The sequence below is a fragment of the Fulvia fulva genome, chromosome 10, assembly GCF_020509005.1.
Source record: "Fulvia fulva chromosome 10, complete sequence".
Lineage (NCBI taxonomy): Eukaryota > Fungi > Ascomycota > Dothideomycetes > Mycosphaerellales > Mycosphaerellaceae > Fulvia > Fulvia fulva.
In genome coordinates, this window is record NC_063021.1 from 3,036,575 (window position 1) to 3,055,086 (window position 18,512).

An 18,512-nucleotide genomic window follows, 5' to 3' on the forward strand; every position below is an offset into this window, starting at 1 on the left:
GTGTAATCGGGCCATGCAAGCCATTGCCATTTCGTGCGTAAGTGAAGAAGCCCAGCAGGTTTCCGAACACAACGGTTGTAACGGATATAACGACAGTATGTACACTAGAGCAGTGAGGGAGAAATACGGACAGATGACATGACTCTGCTGTGACTTCACTGAATCACTTATAGCACCACCATCGTTCCTGCAGCGTGATACAACATGGATGGACATTGCGCATTATGCAAGACGCACGGACGTTGAAGCGGTTGACCTGCCAATCTCCTGAACTCCAAACTTGACGGCAAGCAACAACGACTCGGCATACCGACGCCACTTTCACGCAAGTCACTTCACATATGCACCGGACTGACGTCAAAGTCTAGACCTCACCTTCCTGCATTCTGTCTTCACCTCAACCCAGACAAATGCTCAACAACCAGAACAATTACATGGCCAAAACCGTCCCATCCTAAAGCGCCTAATGGACGAGAAAGAGGCCGCCGCGGTCACCACTGAGCAGTCATCGCTACTGCTGCGAACACAGCGCACCATTGTACACTCCAGATTCACAGCCTTCTGCAAGCGACACAGGCTCTTCTGCGGAATCATGATCACGGCGATTCTGTTATTGCCTTTGCTAGGCTTGCTGGCCTTGATTCCGGGACATGCGAGAGGAGAGTACACGAGTCCGGTCATATATCCGTCTCGTAAGTTATGATGATACGTATTGAAGTGGTGTTGGATGTGCTAATGTGACGTAGCGCAAGGATATGGCGCTGGTAACTGGTCCGATGCGTATGAGAAAGCGCATACGATGGTCACGAAGATGACGCTTGAGGAGATGAATAACATCACGATTGGCTACTCGACTGAACATACTGGATGCGTTGGTCTTTCTGGTTCTGCTCCGAGTGTTGGATTTCCGGGATTCTGTCTTCATGATGCGGGAAATGGTGTGCGAGATACTGATGGTGTCAATGCATACGCCTCAGGAATACACATCGGAGCCTCTTGGAATGCGTCATTGGCGTATCAGAGGGCTGTGTTCATGGGTGCAGAGTTCAGGAAGAAGGGTGTCAATGTCGCCTTGGGTCCTGTTGTTGGGCCGATTGGTCGTACTGCTGCGGGTGGACGTAATTGGGAAGGCTTTGCGGCGGATGCGTATCTGGACGGTGTTCTGGGGGCACAGTCTGTTCGTGGTCTGCAGGAAAACGTGATTGCCAGTGTCAAGCATTTTGTGGCCAACGAGCAGGAAACGAATCGGAATCCCATATCGGACGACGATGGTGTGATTGCCTCTTCAAGCTCGAACGTGGATGACCGAACAATGCACGAGCTGTACATGTGGCCGTTCCAGGACACGCTCTATGCTGGAGCCGGATGTGTCATGTGCGGCTACAACAGGATCAACAACACTTATGCATGCGAGAACTCGAAGGCAGTCAATGGCTTGCTCAAGGGTGAGTTGAACTTCCAAGGGTTTGTCGTCAGCGATTGGGCAGCACAACACAGTGATATCGCGTCGGCGAATGGTGGCCTTGATATGGCAATGCCTACGACTACATTCTGGGATGAGGACTTCTTGGCGAAAGCTGTCAATGATGACACTCTAAACAGAACACGGCTGGTTGACATGGCTACACGCATCGTTGCGACTTGGTACCATTTCGGCCAGGATAGTCCGGACTTTCCATCTACTGGAGTTGGCATGCCGCCAGATCTTCTGAAGCCACATGACTATATTGATGCTAAAGACCCTGCTTCGAAGTCGTCGTTGCTACAGCAGGCTATTGAAGGTCATGTCCTGGTCAAGAACGACAACAATATTCTCCCACTGAAGAAGCCGAAGGTCCTGTCAGCCTTTGGCTACGACGCTCCAGTACAAGTGCATTACATGCCCGGTGACGCAGATTGGGCGCAGAACAGGGAAATGCTTGGTCTTCAGCAATCACAGGAGCAACAACTAGCCATGAACGAGCCCGTGAGCGATGCACCAGAGACTGCCATGGGCGTGCTCATTGTCGGTGGCGGATCTGGCTCCAACACGCCAGCATACATCAGCAGTCCTTACGATGCTCTACAGTCGAGAGCATACGATGACGATACAGCATTGTTCTACGACTTCTCGTCGCTAGAGCCAAGCGTGGTCGCTGCGTCAGATGCCTGTCTGGTGTTCATCAACGCATACGCTTCCGAAGCATGGGATCGACCAGGCCTCGCAGACGAAGATTCAGACAACCTCGTTAATAGCGTCGCTCGTCAATGCAACAACACCATCGTTGTCATCCACAATGCAGGAATCAGACTGGTCGATGGCTTTATCGATCATCCGAACGTCACAGCAGTCATGTTCGCACATCTCCCGGGCCAAGACGCCGGTCGCTCCGTGGTGCAGCTCCTCTATGGCGATGTCTCACCCTCTGGTAGACTACCATACACAGTCGCAAAGAATGGATCCGACTACGGCAAACTCCAGAACCCATGCCAAGACAGCTCCCGCTCTCCACAATGCGACTTCACCGAGGGTGTCAACATCGACTACCGCAGCTTTCTAGCTCGAGACATTGAGCCACGATTTGCGTTCGGCTATGGTCTCACATACACGACCTTCGAATACTCCTCCCTCGATATCGACCTCAACGCCACATCGACCACGGGCGCAATCAGTACAGCAGGAGTCTACACCATCGGCACCACGAACCAAAATGCCGCTAGGGACGACGTTGGCGTTGGTGGACTGTCGTCGTTGTTCGAGAGTATGGGCAGTATCCGCGCTACTGTGAAGAACAACGGAACTGTCGCTGCTGCCGACGTCGCACAGCTGTATCTCGAAATCCCTGTCCCTAACGAAGCGAAGAATGGCATGGAGAATACGAGAGTGTTGAGAGGATTTGACAAGGTCATGCTGAGTCCCGGAGACTCTGCGGAGGTGGTGTTCGATGTCAGGAGGAAGGATGTGAGTTATTGGGATGTTGGGAATCAGACGTGGGTTACGCCGAGTGGGATGTTTCAGGTGTATGTTGGGAAGAGTGTGCTGGATACGCCGCTTGTGGGAAATTTTCAGTTGTATTGATGTGGTGCGAGGAGGGATGAGATGAGGTCTGATGACTGTATGAGGAAAGGCGTTGGGTGTTTTGTAGAATGTCGCACGGCAGTGACTGAAGAAGCTCAATGTACCATATACCACAGACGAGTCTGCACGCATGCTGCTGCACAATTCACGGAATTAGTTAGCAGGAATGAGAGCAAAGGGTATGTAAGTTCACGCTCGTTATCATTATTCGCATAAGTAGAGCTGCTTCTCAAGATTGTAGGTCGTGTCTGCTACCTGTGGTACAGTCCTGTTGGTATTTTCATACGCCATGATTGCCAAAGAACACCCTGCCCATCCAAGTCGCTCAATAAGCATCACAGCTCCGTCTAGAGCAGAGCTACAACAGCCATACCCGCACCAAGCAGACCACCAGCAACATACGGTGCCTTCGTGATCACAGCACCAGCCTCACTAGTCCCAGTAGCAGCATTCGCAGCCCCCTCCGTGACCGTGCTCACAACACTGCCAGCAGCATCCGTCGCCTCCGTCACAAGACTATTTCCAACCGAAGTGACCCTCGTGCCAAACTCGCCACCTGCAGAAGTAATGGTGCTGATCACACTGCCTACCTCGTTGGTCGCGACGGTGAAGACTGAGCCGCCGACGGAGGTCACTTTGGATCCGAATTCGCCGGCTTCGTTGGTGATGGTGCTGAGAACGCTGCCGGCGCCGTTGGTGGCTACGGTGAAGACGCTTCCGCCGACGGAGGTTACTTTTGAGCCGAACGCGCCGGCTTCTTGCGTGATGGTGCTGAGAACGTCGCCGGCGCCGTTGGTGGCTACGGTGAAGACGCTGCCGCCGAACGAGGTGATGACTGAGCCGATGTCGCCGGCGCCGTCAGTGATCTGGGATATGTTGGTGTGGGATCAGGAATGGAGGGGATTGGAGATGTACCTGGCTGCCTATTGATTCTGCGGCGCTGGCGATGTCGCCGCCGACTGAGGTGATGGCATTGCCGATGTCACCGAGGTCCTGGGCTGCGGCCAGAGCGATTGGGAGGAGGAGTGCTTGTGAGTAACGCATTATGAAGACTGTTGTGCTTTGCTGTTGTTATTGGTAGTCGTGAAGAGTCGTAAAGTCGTGATGAAGTACTGTAGATCCTGAAAGGTTGATGGGTTCTTGCAGTGACGTCCTCAAGCTGTTGCTATGTACAAAGAAGGAAGCAGCAGCAAGTAAAGCTAAGCACGCGATCTGAAATAGAAACTCCTTTGTTTGTGGCACGCGGCACTCAGTGGCATGGTACGTGGCCCGAAGGATAACAGCGGGTCACAGCCTACCAGTTTATGCACAGCAAACAGAGTGTGCTGGATATTGGGGAGATGACGTTGCCCTGTCAGCCGGCTTTCTCGTGGCCAAGCACGCGCATGCGGTATAGTAGAAGCTTCGCCACGAAATGATGCGCCGCGGAAGGAGGGCTGTGCTTGTCTTGGCAGGGCAAGCAGTGAGCGTGCTGAGCTGTACAGGTACAGCATGCGGCTGAAGGTGCTGTGTTTGCCATGCTGCGGGAATGAGGATTCACGTGTTGCGTGCGAGTACGACGGCTGCAGTGTGAAGAGTGCAGTGCTGGAGATGCATGGAGATGTTGTTGTTTCCCCGCTACCAAAGTGGCTAGCCTGAGCAATGACCAGCTCGGCTGCAACTCCCGAATGTACCGAGCCGAGGTGTGTGTGAAGCAAGCTCGAACGACAACCGACTTCGCGTGTTTGTTCGATATCAAGGATATCACAATACCAAGGCGCGTCAACAACCACGCCTTGACCCCATCAAGCACCATCCCAACATGTCAGACCACGTCCACGACCGCGGCAGATCCCTCACCACAGAAAGCTCCTCCCCGACCTTCAACTACCCATGGGCAGCAGCACCAGACATAATCCGCTCCAACCAAAAAGACGCCTACTTCCAATCTGTCCTGCTCACCCAACTCTCTTCCGTCATACGCTCCCTCTACGGCACCCGCTCCGAGCACAAATGGTCCAACGAAGCCTCCGTCTTCACTGAGCTGCTTTACCTAGGCCTCACCACCTTCCTCGGAAATCGCACCCTGGGCGAGGAATACACCGACGTAATCCAGATCGAAGATGACACCCACCGCTTGCCCTCCCTGGCTCGTCGCTCCGGCTACATCCTCTCCAGCGTCCTCTTGCCCTACATCCTCAACCGCTTCCTCCCCCTCTTCCGCAAACGCCTCCGGTCCAAATTGGAAGTAACCCTAACAAAAGCCCACCGCCGCCGCGTATCCTCCCCAACCAGGCAAAAAGCCCCACCAACCAAATCAGCCCAACTGCAGGAATACATCCTCAAAAACCTCGACAGCATCACCTCACCCGCGCCCTTCTACGCCGCCAGCCTCGCAATCTTCTACTTCAGCGGCGCCTACTACCAACTCTCCAAGCGCCTCTTCGGCCTCCGCTACATTTTCACCCGCAAACTAACCGAATCCGACCAACGCGCCGGCTACGAAGTCCTCGGCGTACTCCTAATCGTCCAAATGGTCGTGCAAGGATACCTGCACCTCCAATCAACCTACCAAACCGTCCAACTCGCCCCGGGCCCCTCTGACCCCGCCTCATCCCAACTCCTCAACGGCGGCAGCGCCATCATCGACGAAGGAATCGAACTAGGAGTCGAAAACCATTTCAACACCCCGCTCCTCTTCGAAGCGCATAGCCAAGGCAACGATCCAGAAGTCATCAAGCAGCGGGTTGCGAAAGTAACGCATACGCCCATGTTGAAAGGGGGCGGGCATAGGTATGATTTGAAGGATGGGGAGGTGATGCAGTGGATTGAGGGGAGCCAGTCGAGGAAGTGTACGCTTTGTTTGGAGGCCATGAAGGATCCGAGCGTGACGACGTGTGGACATGTGTTTTGTTGGACGTGTGTGACTGATTGGTTAAGGGAGCAGCCGATGTGTCCGTTGTGTAGACAGGGGGCTTTGGTGCAGCATGTGTTGCCTTTGCGAGGGTGAGAACGGAGGGGACACGTGAACAAGACATTTGCGGAGAAGAATTGTGATTCTCTCTTCTTCAGTAGCTGATATCCAGCTACGATCTTCATGTCCATTATGCATTATGCATTATCAATTCACTCATCCCTCAATCTATGTTCCCCCTTCCACGTTCCACGTTCCACATTCCACATTCCTCATCTAACGTGATGCGGCAGGAACAATGGCGGCCTCGCCGGGCACGAAATAATCATCCGCAAGAATCTCTCTCATCATCTCATCATCTTCATCAAACACCCACACTCCTCCCACGCGCTCTCAATACACTCAGACCATTACTCTCGATCCTCGCCGGAGCCGTGTTCGCCCTCCTCCTCAAACCCTCGATCCTCGCCTTGATGCCCTCCATGATAGGTTGCCACCCGATGACTCCGAAGCTGGTCGTGCCACCCGCTCCGTCCTCTTTCGTGAGCAAGTTGTACGTCCCATCCAGACCCTGGAGATGCGCCTGGAGCGAGCGTCTCCTCTCACGAACTCGCGTGCGGGTACGGCTGCGGGAGCGACTTCGGGAGCGTTGTTGTCGGTACTTGCTATTATTACCACCGAACATTAGCTCGAGGTGTTTATTAATGCGTGATGAAGAGGAGATCGGGATCGTTGGGTCGCGATTCTCAGCTTGTTGATTAGATGAGGAGGAGAAGTTCTACTTCTTCATGTTCTCGATTGCGTCGCTTCCTAGACTCGGGCGGGATCTGGGTCGGGAGGCTGGTCCGGCGCTGTTGCGCTTCAAGAGTCGTTCGCGTTCTTTCATGGCGGGCGATGGGCCGTTGCCAAAGCCGAAGCCGGTCGATGGAAGTGCTGTAAGGGTGTCGCCATTGGAGTCTTTGCCTGCACTTGAACGGCTGATGCCGTTCTTGAGGTCGTTTTTGAGCTCGAGGTACATCTTGGCTCCATCAGAAAGTGGAAAGGGAGAGGATGCGGGTTCTGGCACGTCAGCGCCATTTTGTAGAAGCATCTCAGCCACTGGAAAGGGCTTTCGTGGCAGGGGAGTAGACGGCCTTGGCGGTGTTGTCGCAGATAGTTGTCCAGACGGAACCCGAATGCTTGATGCTGACGGTCCTGAAGAATGTCCAAAGCTGCCGGGCGATGCCGGATCCGCAGCGACCAGCGCCAGGAAGACGGCATGTGTTGATCGTGACCGGTCATGTACGTTGGGGTTCGCTCGTTGCGCCAATGCATGTAGCACGTTCTGAATGTCGTTCTTCTTGATGCTAGTAAGAAGAAAGTCATCAGGTGACAGAGTGCCAGCCTGGTCCTGTACATAAGTTCGTTCGCTGTACTTCGCAGTGATGAAGTGCAATCTTTGCTCTCTGGTCGAATGTGGCGAAGGCTTCAAAAAGCGGTCGAGCTTGGCTTCCCAGATCATATTGCTGACACGGTTGCCGACCAGTAGCAAAACTTCGATGATATCGGGCGTGAAAGCAGACGTGTCTAGCGTTAGTGATCTGACCTTCGAGATGTGAGTGCCGAGCGATCGGTGAATGCCACCGCACTCGATACAGAGAAGTATGCCGAGATTGATGGAACACCAGTCGACTTTGTTCTCGGAGCCGCAGTCAGCACAAATCTTGTTACCCTCGTCAGCGTTGCGAATGCGTTGCAACAGCGCTGACGATTCGGCATCCGTGCTTTCGATCCGCTTGTAAGCAGGCTTGTCACCAGTGCTACTGTATCGGTTCACTGCCTTGGCGGCCTCGCCCCTATTAGGATTCGAGGTCTGGCGATGACCCGAGAACGACATACTCTTGCCCGTCAGAACGGCTGCAATGTCTTTACGGTGCGAACCGCCCTGCGCTGATGTCGGGCTGGGTAGTTGTTGATCCTTAGTCTCGAACGCGCCCGCGAGTGCATTGTTGATCGCTGCGATCCATGATCGCATGTCTTCCTCGGAAGGCGCTTGGTAGATTCTTTTCATCTGCGGCGTAATCACATCGAAACAGAATCTCCGCTCAGAGTCTCGCGCTTCTCTCACAGATGCAACGCGAAGATCGATAGGGTCCATATGCAGATCCAGCTTGTCTTTCCAATTGACGTACTCTGAGAGTTTGCCCTGGTCGAGGACAATCCAGAACTTGTGCCACCCAGGCTTTGTAATGCCTTTCGGATCAACGTGACTGCTAGGTCGGCTCAGAGCCCACAGCAGACCTTCTTTGCGAGTCGCGCCACCAGCTAGATTGGCGGCACTATTGTCCTGCAAGTCTCGTATGCCCTTGAACTTGTCATTGGCCGGACTACTCGACAAAGCCGAAGCGTCATGCGCTGGAGTGCTGAGCATGCCATTGGATGGGGCTTGTACTGGCGGCGCCATCGTTGGTGGCGATGTCGAGTACTGTGGAGCGCCGGTGATGCTAACAGCTCGGGCGCCTGAGTCAATTTCTGATGGCCGAAGGGAGTCCCTAACCGATGAAGAATACGACAAACCAGGTGGCACAACGGCACCGTCCTCGCTGACGAGCTTTGTGCTGGTTTCCAGCATGCGTCGCTTCTCTTCCCGATCTTTGCGCTGCATCTGAAAGTCCTGATCGGCATTCTTCACTTCGGACACCAGAGCATCGAGTTGCGGCACCATCTCTTCTACTTTCTTGGCTGTGGCAAGGTAGCTCTTCGTTTGAGCCTCAGCATACTTGGTGAGTTGCGACAGCACTTCTTGATCCTTCCGGCCACCATGCAGATCGTGCATAAAGCTTGAATAGTCGAAACGTTTAAGCTCGAACGTCCGTCGCTTGGCTTGGTACTTCTCATCGCTCGACTTTTGCTTCTTCTCCTTCATCGACTCTGTCCGCTGTCCAAGGTATTTGCCGACGTATGCATAGTATTCCTTGCTCTCCTCGTCGAACTCTCGTCTTTTGACATCTGCCTGTTTGATCTCGAGGTTGTAGAGTCTGCTGATCGGATCGATGATGAGTTTCTGTAGGTTCGCCGTGTTCTGTTTCTCGTATTGCAGAATTTCTTTAGCAATCTTATCGAAATAGTGCTCCAGAGCAGGCTGCACAGCATTCGCATTCGAGCTCGAAGCTTCCTTGAGAGCTTGTGTAAAGTCTGACATGGCTTGATTGCACGCATGCTGTTGTGTCTGGGCTGCCTCGGCTGTCTTGAGCACTCTCTTCATGCGGATCCTCATGTGCCCTGTCTTCTGTTCCAACGACTTCATCGTCGCTCGGAAGAGCGGTCCGTCTTCGTTTAGCGACGGATCCTCGCCAGGCCTACATGTCGCGATGTCCACCTTGACAGGTCCTGCCATCGACTGCTGGGTCATGGAAGGCACAAGACCCATTCCATTCTCCGGTATTGGCTCGAATAGAGGTGACTGTGGTTCCTTGTAGTCCTTGTAGCTGCCTTCACCTTCCGAATCGCTGATGTTGCTCACTCTCGACTCGATCGATTGCGTCGACGGGACTCTCAGCCTCGGCGGCACATTGACCTCGAGTCTGTCGAGCCTAGGCGACTTCGGTATCGAGCTGATGTTCCTCTGTGTATTCTGCACCCAGAAGCTGAAACTCGCCAGTGTATCCAGTCTATGCGCGCGCTGATTGTACTCTGCAAAACTGCAGCTCGTCCGCCAACCACCTCCTCGATCCTCCGATGGCTTCGGCGGCCGCCATTTCCACATCCAACTAAACTGCGCTGTTGCATTGCCGGCTGTCGCATAGTCTCCCACAAGCTGTACATTGGGATTCTTGTGCAAGTTCGGGTCGGAGTGGAATTCGCGAGTCACCAGGTTGTCGACCTCCCTCGCTGTGGATGCGAAGACATAGGTCAAGCCAGAGATGTTGGTATCGGCCATCGTCGTTATCGCGGTTGCTCCGTTCGCGTTGGTTGTAAGACTGGCAGGCTGGTTCTGCCGTCGGAGTGTGAAGGTGAAGTGGAAGTTGAGATCATCGCTGTTCGATAGTCGTATGAGGAAGGAGGGAGGGAGCCCGTTGGCTATGCTTTCTGGGTCCTGCATAGGAGTCAGTGAGATCTTCGCGCAGTAGATTGTGCTGTACAAACCTGTACATATTCGACGGGCGTATCGTCAAAGGCATCGCGTTGTATGATGTACCTCGTCGCTGGGAATGCATTGGGTGTGAGTCTCAGGACGGTGCTGCCTCGACTGTCGGCAACGTTGATGGAGGAGATGGAGACTATGTCGCAATTAGCCTGATCAACAAGACTGCATTGCTATGCCACACACATCGCGACTGATCTGTCAGGACCAAAGGAGAAGTGTCGTCCTGCTTGCTTGCGACATTGCCCATGGCCGATGTGGGCCTTCGAGGCGGTTAAGCCTCCCGGAACGTGGTCGCGCAATGTGGTAGATGGTGCTGTTGGTGTATGCGGTGTAGTGTGTGTGTCCCGAGAAATGGTCGCTATCGGTCGCGCATGTACAGGAGAGTGTCGGGGATTGGTGGTATGTGCGAGTTGTGCCTGAAGTAACGGGCCTGCTTTGGCGATACTTCTACTGCTGTATCATGCACGAATGGGAAGTGGCTAGTTCTAGCGGATGCCGTGACCCTGTCTGCGGGCAGGTACGCCACGCTGAATCGTGCGTAATCTGTGTAACTCGTCGCAGGTGGTACAACGTGGCTGCGCGATCGATGTGTGTGCCTGCGTGTGATACCTCCAGCTTGAAGAAAGGGCAAGAAGAATGCTTGCAGCTGGTGATAAGATCACAACACTCGACCACTCTCTCAGCGCCGCCCCACCCGGGATTGCTTCTCCCAATTTCGGCGGCAACCAACGCTCGTCTGAAACACTCGCCAACTTGCCGATCGAGCATATAATTGGTAAGATCATGTGCATCTCCATTCGCCGCGCGTGGCGCAAGAACACGCCACCTCCAACCTCTCCCATCTCATCTGTACCACGGAAACACATTGACACTGCGACAGTAGCGCGTCATGCTCGGCCTCTCGACGCGACTATGAGCTACACGCGTCTGTACGAACACGAGACCGTGCAATAAACTACGGTCGAAGGTTCTTGGGAATGCCTTTCCCGATATGCCTCATGAGTGCATCGTGGCAAGTATTGCTGCCTCGCTATACATTGAATGCCCTTGATCAATATTTCAACCGCCTGCCAGCAGCTTCATTCAGGCAACAGCAATGTCTGTACATGCACAGAAGCCAAGTCGTGCAGGAGCGGCAAATGCCAATACTGACGTGTACAGATACGAAGTAGCCACCGCCATCAATCACAAGACTCGAATCTCACCATACGTTCGGCTACTTGTCCGGAGCCTCTCGCCGTCAGTGCCAGTAAAGGCGGCAAAATTCCACACATTTGCTCGAGCGCATGCGCACCCTTTGGTCGACAATGGTCATGTTCTGCTTCGCTAGCGAGCCTGCTTCCGTCCGACTGCTAAGTACGCGCTCTATCGCGTCGACGACTTTGCTTAGGTCAAGCATGCTATCGTTAGGCTAGACAGCATCGAAAGCGTCGAACGAAGGTAATCGGAAGCCCGCCACTTTGCATTATATCCACCCCTCGCTTTTTGGGATATACCTTACTCCCAACGGCTGGTGACAAAGGTGATTGCCGCTGAGCGCTTCGACTCCCTATCAAAGCGCAGGCCGTTGCTTCAACACGCTGGAGTGTAGCCAAGTAGCGAGGTCCGATTAATGCAGTCCAAGGGACAGCGCTTCGACATATTCTGAATGTATGGATATGCGTTCCTCCAGCAGCTCTCCAGAACTGGAGTCGATAAAGATGCGGCGGCAACATACTTTGTCACCAGGCCTTGTCCTGAGTGTTGACCATTCGTGAGGCGTAATCGGATTTTGCGCATTGGCTGGCAGAAAGGGTGACTCCACGACTGTCGGGGTAAAGTTTGAGGACATCACTTTAAAGGTATGGCAGTTTCACAAAAGAGAAGTTTACAAGTGACGGACATCCCCTTCCAAGTACCCACACACAGACTACACAAACCGTCCACCTTCTCCCACACATCCAGACATGGCCAGCACTCGCCAAACCGGGGCCACCGCAGTCCCAACCCGCAACCAGACGAAAGTCAACATCCCTCCCTGGCACCCACCCTGCGAGCAGCCACTACAACTGCTATATCCCTCACACTTCGACGACGGCGCGACGCGACGAGACATCGCAAAGGTCAACGGGCATCCTCTCGGCCTTGCTCGCCGCAAGATGATCGACGACTTTAGCGCAGCGGGGGAGACACACGGCTTCACTGCCACCCTTTCCTATGAAGAGGCCATCACAGGTGCTGCTCGATTCTCCGGCCAGGAGCCCCCACCTGTAACACCTCCTTTCTTCGCGATCACGCTTTACCACAGGGTGAACAAGATGGAACTCATACATGGTCAGGCGATCGCGATTATCAGGGACAGCTTCGGAGTGGATAAGCCTATTATCCGGTACTTTGAAGGGTATTACGATACCGACTTTTAGTATACTGTGATGAGGGCTTCGCCGCGGCAACTTCCTGGAGAGGAGGCAGTTGTGAATGAAGACTAGGGGTACGATTATCACGAGCTTGACCAGTACAGATAGAGCTTTCGAAATGCTTCGATGTCTGTGACAATCTGTCTCTTGCTCTGTCCTTCCACCATGATCGTGATTGACGGCATTTTCTGCTAGTACCTCAGCTTCAACGCATCCTGCAGAGTCACGCAAAGCGCGTCGCGCCTAGAACAAGTTGGTGACCAGTGTCACATCTCGGCCGTTGTGGTATCCTGAGGCCGGTGCAACTCTGGGACGAGGCCAAATCTGGCCTTCATGTCAGCCACCACTACTTGCATCGGCGTGACGTAGACACAGAGCTCGGTCCTGTTCGAATCGACCTTGCTCACTCCGCCTGCGCTGACAATTCCGACCCATGCGCCGTGCTGATCGATCACAGGGCCTCCAGAGTCACTCATGTAGCTGAAAGCGTAGCCCGCTGTGGTTGAGAGAACTGAAACCTCGAGTGACTCTTCTTCGTTGTGATCATGGTAAGCCGTAACCTTGTCGTCCATGACAAAGCCGAAGGTAGTGAGCGTGCTTCGGCCGACCTTCATGACCTCGGATCCAGGAATCATCTGACCAATGCTGAGGATAGTCCTGTGGGCGCGCATCGAGTCGAATGCTTGCGGATAGCCTCGCTGTCTATGCGGCCATGGAATAGACGTCGAGAGGATGTTGCTGAACTTACCATAATGTTCAGGATAATGGCATAGTCGACCATTATTTTGTCATGCTCGTTGGGCCAGTCCGCGAGCTCGGAAGAATACACCCACACGCTCTTGCCTGAACTACAATAGAGCTCTCCAAAAGGTATCTCCCTCAGTGGATTTGCTTTCTCGCACTGAGCATCGATCGCAGCTTGCTCTTCGATGCGCCCAAGTATGTGTCGGTCGTCTACGATCTCTTGCTGCTCATCCTGCTGCAATTTGCCAAACGCCGTTGCTCCAGCTTGAGGATGTTCGTTGATCATGTAGATTCTGCTGTCCCAGAGATTTCTGCGCCGCTGCCGATCGAACCATGTGTCTTCGCGATCGCTCTCGCTCATGTGAGCGGCCACTGTTACAGAATCAGGGTCCCGGCGCATGTCTTCGGCCTCCTGGATGCTGATGGCGGCGTTGACGACTTTCTGTGGGCGCTTGTCATCTTTCCGGCGGCTCACAACGTGATGGCTTGTGGTGGTGAAAAGCTGCTTGTCGCCGTTCTCGTCCAGAATGTGCTGATTCTTGTTGTTGGTGTCCTTGAGGTAAAAAGCCGGTCCACATGTACCCGAACAATATTTCCCACGGCCCTTTTGCATACCAGTGGACATACCAGTAATACAGTCGTCCATATTGCACGATTTCTCCTTTCCATATCGGATCTTTGCCTTCGAACCCTCAGGTCCGAACATGGTGACCTTGGAGAACGTATCCTTCGGGAGTTTGCCAGCCATGCGCTTCTTCTCTAGTGAGTCGGGAGTTTTTGTGGACGTCGGCTTGTCGCCGAAGTCGACAGCGTATTCGCCCTCAAAGTACCGCACAATGACTGGGTCAAGAGTCGGAAAGTGGCGCTGAATGAGTATGACAGTGGCATCGTGGACGATGTTGTGAGAGCCCTTCTGGAAGACTATGACCGCAAAGAACAGAGGCGAGACAGGTGTGGGATGTTCGGTAGAGGCCCGGGCTGCACCAGTGACGGCCTGGACATACTCGATGGCCACCTTCGCGCCAGGAAGTGATTGTATCTCTTCCTTGAAGTCCCGCTTGAGAAGTTTCCAAGTGTCGTATTCAGCTTGACCGTTATCCCTTAAGCGGCGAAGAGAGGCTGAGTAAACGTAATGTAGAGGGTACTGCAGTTGCAGCGGTTCCTCGTAGGGGGGATGCCAAGAAGGTATGTCTACCAACTTGAGCATGGTCGACGATACTGCCGATGCCAGAGAGAATCAGTGCCAGCTTACACAATCACACTACAATCTGGCTGGCCGGCTTGTGTTGCTGTGTTTTGGTTGTCAGTCGCACTTTTCTGCTCCGTGATCCCCAGGCTGCCACTGCTGTCCAGGCTGCGAAAGGAACAGACCTGATGACAGAGCCGTCGCTGCCCTCGAGACGTACATGTATGTGACGTGCCCCTAGGGCCTGCCCTGCCAGCATACATGTACATGTAACGGTGCAATGGTTGGTTCGAGGCTTAACGGCTCAGTCGGTGCAGCGACACCAGCGACACTGTAGCGCTGCGAATAAGCGTTCATGTTGCCGATGCTTCTGGCGTACGATCGGTGACGAGGCACTGGGACGTTCTCTCTCGCTGTTGCACGACACCCTTCGCAGTGTAGCAGCCTGATCGATGTAGTAGTGATCCCAGCAATCTCACAAGACGCACATGTAGCGTCGCCCGGGCTGATATTGCCTGCCAGTAGACTGTACGTGTTATTCAATCGACCTTTGTGAAGAGACCATCAACGTCATGCGATGATGGGCTGAGTCGGTTGAGACACATGAAATATCTCCTCGAGGTCCTTCTCTTCAGATCGTGATTGCACCAAATCTACATAACCCTGGGGCCTGGCGTCGACGATATACTAAAAGCGATCTGTAGAAAGAACGAATTATAATTACGGACCTTACCGCTATTCCAGGACCATTCCGGGTGCAAAAACGTTGCACGATAGGCCGGCAGTAACACGAAGGATGATGATGGGCGATCGTAGGTCTGCAAAAATCGCTGCTATTGTCTTGCTCTTTACGCCGCACGCACTGTGGCATGTGCATTTGCAAAGTGCCAATGCCATGCTACAGGAATTTCCGCGACCTCATTCTCGATGTGCTGCCACATCTTTTTATCGATAGCTACATGACTATAACACGAGAGGGAAGTAGCACTGTTATTTCGAAACAATACATAGAACCACAACGATACCGAACCTCCCAACAAAGCACTTCCAAGTTGTGATCCAGTACCTCACCACCAAACCCAAGCCAACCACCTACCATGTCCGAAGTCCACATCGTCGCCATCATCCACCCAACCGCAGGCAAACAAGACCGCGTACATCTCCCATACCCACCCACCCACCACCACCACTTCCACCTAACCCACTAACCCACTCCCCAGCTCATCTCCCTCCTCAAAGACATGTGCAAAGACGTCCACACCAAAGAAGACTACACCCTCCGCTACATCGCCACCGAACAAATCGGTCCCGAGCAGCCCACGACTCCAGATATCGTCATGATCGAGACGTAAGTTTTCCTTCTGTCCATCTCTGCCACAGTACTGATAGATACGACTAGGTACAAAGACAAGGCGTCAGCAGACAAGCACACCCCAGAGGAACACTTCAACGCTTTGTTTGCGGCGTTTGAGAAGGAGGGCTTGATGGGGAAGGCGCCGTATTTGGCGCAGACGAAGAGTATTTCCGGTTTCGATCTGGATAGGAAGTTCATCCAATAGAGCGTGGAGATTTTATGTGGGAGATGATGGACGAACATGATGTGTTGAGATTATGCATGTAGCACATAAAGCTTTCATAGCACTATCAACAGCACTGAGCACTGCTCATGGCATTTCATTGCCGTTCCTATCCTGCGCAACTCACTGGATCACCGCCTCATACATTTCAACGAACGGTTCTGCTACTTCCACTCGAACCTGATCCCTGCGACGAGACCTCGACACCTCCGGCGCTGCTTTGACTACTGAAGCCAGCAGCATTGTTTCGACGTCCATGAGCGGTACCACGGTTGCGACCTCGGAGTGGCGCAGTGCGCTGATGGATATGTGCGAGGGTATTGTCCAGGTTGAAAGGGTGGCGGTAGGTGAGATTCGGCGGCCTGTACGGGCCATTGGGTGCAGCAGCATTCCTCGTTGTGGGATGGGTGTACATGAACCGGCGATTGAATGCTTGCACACCCAGTCCATCCGCATGCCGTGGTCCGTAGTGTGGTGGGTTGGCAGGCATGTGAACATGACGGCTACGATGTGGACCGAGGGTGTGGAGGCGATGATTGTAGCGGTTAGTGCTCGGTGCTTGAGCTCTAGTACCTGTCGAGGAAGTTAGCATGTGATCATTCATTTGCAATACGAGCACATTGATGCGCACCCAGTAGCCGTACTTTGGTCATCAGACTCGTCTCCGTCACTTTCGTCTTCGCCATATCCTGCATTGTACTGGCTGTAGATTTGCCCAAACTCGTCGCGATTTTGATAGTCGATGTGTTCGGGCTCATCGTGCTCGGTCACCTCATCGTCTGCCCCGCTCTCAACATCTGAGTCGTCGTAGTAATTGATATGTTCCTGCTGCTGTCGCGCCGGTGCTGGCTGTATTGGCGAGAAGCCGCCAGCTTCGGACTGGGTTGTAGCATTCGTTCCCGCATCAGAGTCGTCTTCATCGTCGTCACTTCGGATGGTCATCACGCGACGCGTTCTGGCTGGGACGCGTCTGCCACGACTGCGTTGAGCAGTCCTTATAGGTTCGTCGTCTTCATCATCCTCTTCGTCAGACTCGTCTTCCGAGTCACTAGGATCAGATACCATGCTTGCGGCAGCAGAAGATGGGTCTTCAGAAGTGATTCGGCGCGGCACTCTCACGGGAACCCTGCGAGACAGTCTTGGTTGTACGGGTTGTTCTTCTTCCTCTTCTTCCTCCTCGCTTTCGCTGACCTCCTCGATTCTCCGGCGCCGTTGGGGTGCGTTGTTGTTGACCTCTGGGGCCTCGGAATGGCCCACTTGCTCATCATCACTACTCCGGTATGCGTTAATCGGCTCGTCATCGATGAACCCATCCATAAATTCCTCGTGCTCGTCTTGCGAAAGGTCGACGTCAGATGAGGGTGCGGCCCATTCGCGGTGCTGCCATGGAGGATGGCCCGGCTGATAAGGATCCCACACGTCTGCGTGGGCATCAATTAGGCCCAATTCAGTGTCATCGTCGTAGTCTTCGGCTTCCAGCTCGTGGTCCAGCTCAAGGTCGTCACTGTCCACTGATTCCTCGTCACTGCTCCAGGCCAGGTCATCCTCTTCAGTCCGCACACGAATGCCACAACCACTGCATCGACCATCTTCCACCTCGTGCGTACACTCAGGACACCTGTAGACGTTATCGCCGTGGTCGCGAATCGCCTCAACCGGTGCCCGTCTTGTGCCCTTTTTAAAGCTGCCCTTGAATAGACCACCAGTTTCGACGTGTGTATTCGCCCTATCCTTGGCCACAATGTCTGCTTCTTCCTTGGCGAGCTGATTATGCTCTTCACTAGTCTCGCCATCAGGCAGCAGCGCACTCCGGCCGACAAAGATCAACACCAGTTCCCTTATCAGGTATGAAGGCGCAGGCTCGTCTTTGATCACAGTTCGACAGTCTGGACACGTCTTGCTCTTATTTTGGCCCATCCACTGCGACAGGCAGCTGTAGCAGAAAGTATGCCCGCACGTGAGCGCATAAGGCTCGTAGAGGAATCGCTGGCAGATCTTGCAGGTGATGAGCTGGCGCATTTCATCCAGGTCACCATGCAAGCTGCGCAGCGACTGCTCATGGTGGCATATGTCCTTGGTCGGGCTTTCGTCTTCGGTCTTGGGGGCGATCATGGGTACTGATGGCTCTGGCTTGGCGGGTGTGACAAGGCCTACTGTTTCCGGGCTCTTGGACAGGCCAGCCGGTCGGCCGGCATCTCGAGATGTCTTAACTCTCTTGCGCGAGCTGCCTTCCGCCGTCTGATAGCTGCCGTCGCCAGGCATTGTGTCCTGTGTGATGGACGGTGTGGGCGCGTTATTTCATTCGGGATGCGTTGGACTCGCGATCAGGTCTTGCGTTGCCTGTGCCCCTCGGTAAACGACGGGAGGTACGTGTTCAGGTGCTGTTTCGCGCGGCTGCGTAAGATCAGCATCGGTGGCCGGCTTGGTGAAATGTGCTTGTGTATGTCCCAGACGGGTGAGAAATTCGTGATCGGCGGTCGGTGTTTGTAGGAAAGTGGTTGTCGAGGTACAAATGTCAGTGATGATTGTTGG

General features: G+C 53.8%; 8 protein-coding genes across 8 annotated transcripts; 4 read left to right on the top strand and 4 right to left on the bottom strand.

Annotated features, from left to right (window-relative positions):
• Positions 1-466: 466 nt before the first annotated feature.
• On the top strand, positions 467-3,058 carry CLAFUR5_12211 (putative beta-glucosidase M; the record flags this gene model as incomplete). The annotated part of the gene is made up of 2 exons (XM_047911359.1): positions 467-692; positions 747-3,058. The coding sequence occupies 2 exons, from the start codon at positions 467-469 to the stop codon at positions 3,056-3,058; spliced, it is 2,538 nt and encodes an 845-aa protein (XP_047767361.1).
• Positions 3,059-3,405: 347 nt separating this feature from the next.
• On the bottom strand, positions 3,406-4,102 carry CLAFUR5_12212 (uncharacterized protein; the record flags this gene model as incomplete). The annotated part of the gene is made up of 2 exons (XM_047911360.1): positions 3,406-3,924; positions 3,974-4,102. The coding sequence occupies 2 exons, from the start codon at positions 4,100-4,102 to the stop codon at positions 3,406-3,408; spliced, it is 648 nt and encodes a 215-aa protein (XP_047767362.1).
• A 757-nt stretch (positions 4,103-4,859) lies between these two features.
• Positions 4,860-6,047, top strand: CLAFUR5_12213 (Peroxisome biogenesis factor 10; the record flags this gene model as incomplete). Its single annotated transcript, XM_047911361.1, has 1 exon — positions 4,860-6,047. The coding sequence occupies one exon, from the start codon at positions 4,860-4,862 to the stop codon at positions 6,045-6,047; it is 1,188 nt and encodes a 395-aa protein (XP_047767363.1).
• A 682-nt stretch (positions 6,048-6,729) lies between these two features.
• Positions 6,730-10,324, bottom strand: CLAFUR5_12214 (putative ribosylation factor GTPase-activating protein cnt6; the record flags this gene model as incomplete). The annotated part of the gene is made up of 3 exons (XM_047911362.1): positions 6,730-10,026; positions 10,077-10,210; positions 10,261-10,324. 3 exons carry the CDS (start codon positions 10,322-10,324, stop codon positions 6,730-6,732), a joined length of 3,495 nt encoding a protein of 1,164 aa, XP_047767364.1.
• Positions 10,325-12,023: 1,699 nt separating this feature from the next.
• On the top strand, positions 12,024-12,479 carry CLAFUR5_12215 (uncharacterized protein; the record flags this gene model as incomplete). Its single annotated transcript, XM_047911363.1, has 1 exon — positions 12,024-12,479. The coding sequence occupies one exon, from the start codon at positions 12,024-12,026 to the stop codon at positions 12,477-12,479; it is 456 nt and encodes a 151-aa protein (XP_047767365.1).
• A 260-nt stretch (positions 12,480-12,739) lies between these two features.
• On the bottom strand, positions 12,740-14,424 carry CLAFUR5_12216 (uncharacterized protein; the record flags this gene model as incomplete). Its single annotated transcript, XM_047911364.1, has 2 exons — positions 12,740-13,171; positions 13,222-14,424. 2 exons carry the CDS (start codon positions 14,422-14,424, stop codon positions 12,740-12,742), a joined length of 1,635 nt encoding a protein of 544 aa, XP_047767366.1.
• Positions 14,425-15,500: 1,076 nt separating this feature from the next.
• Positions 15,501-15,962, top strand: CLAFUR5_12217 (uncharacterized protein; the record flags this gene model as incomplete). Its single annotated transcript, XM_047911365.1, has 3 exons — positions 15,501-15,557; positions 15,624-15,751; positions 15,803-15,962. The coding sequence occupies 3 exons, from the start codon at positions 15,501-15,503 to the stop codon at positions 15,960-15,962; spliced, it is 345 nt and encodes a 114-aa protein (XP_047767367.1).
• A 584-nt stretch (positions 15,963-16,546) lies between these two features.
• CLAFUR5_12218 (uncharacterized protein) lies at positions 16,547-18,242 on the bottom strand (the record flags this gene model as incomplete). The annotated part of the gene is made up of 2 exons (XM_047911366.1): positions 16,547-16,553; positions 16,612-18,242. 2 exons carry the CDS (start codon positions 18,240-18,242, stop codon positions 16,547-16,549), a joined length of 1,638 nt encoding a protein of 545 aa, XP_047767358.1.
• Between the last annotated feature and the right edge of the window lie 270 nt (positions 18,243-18,512).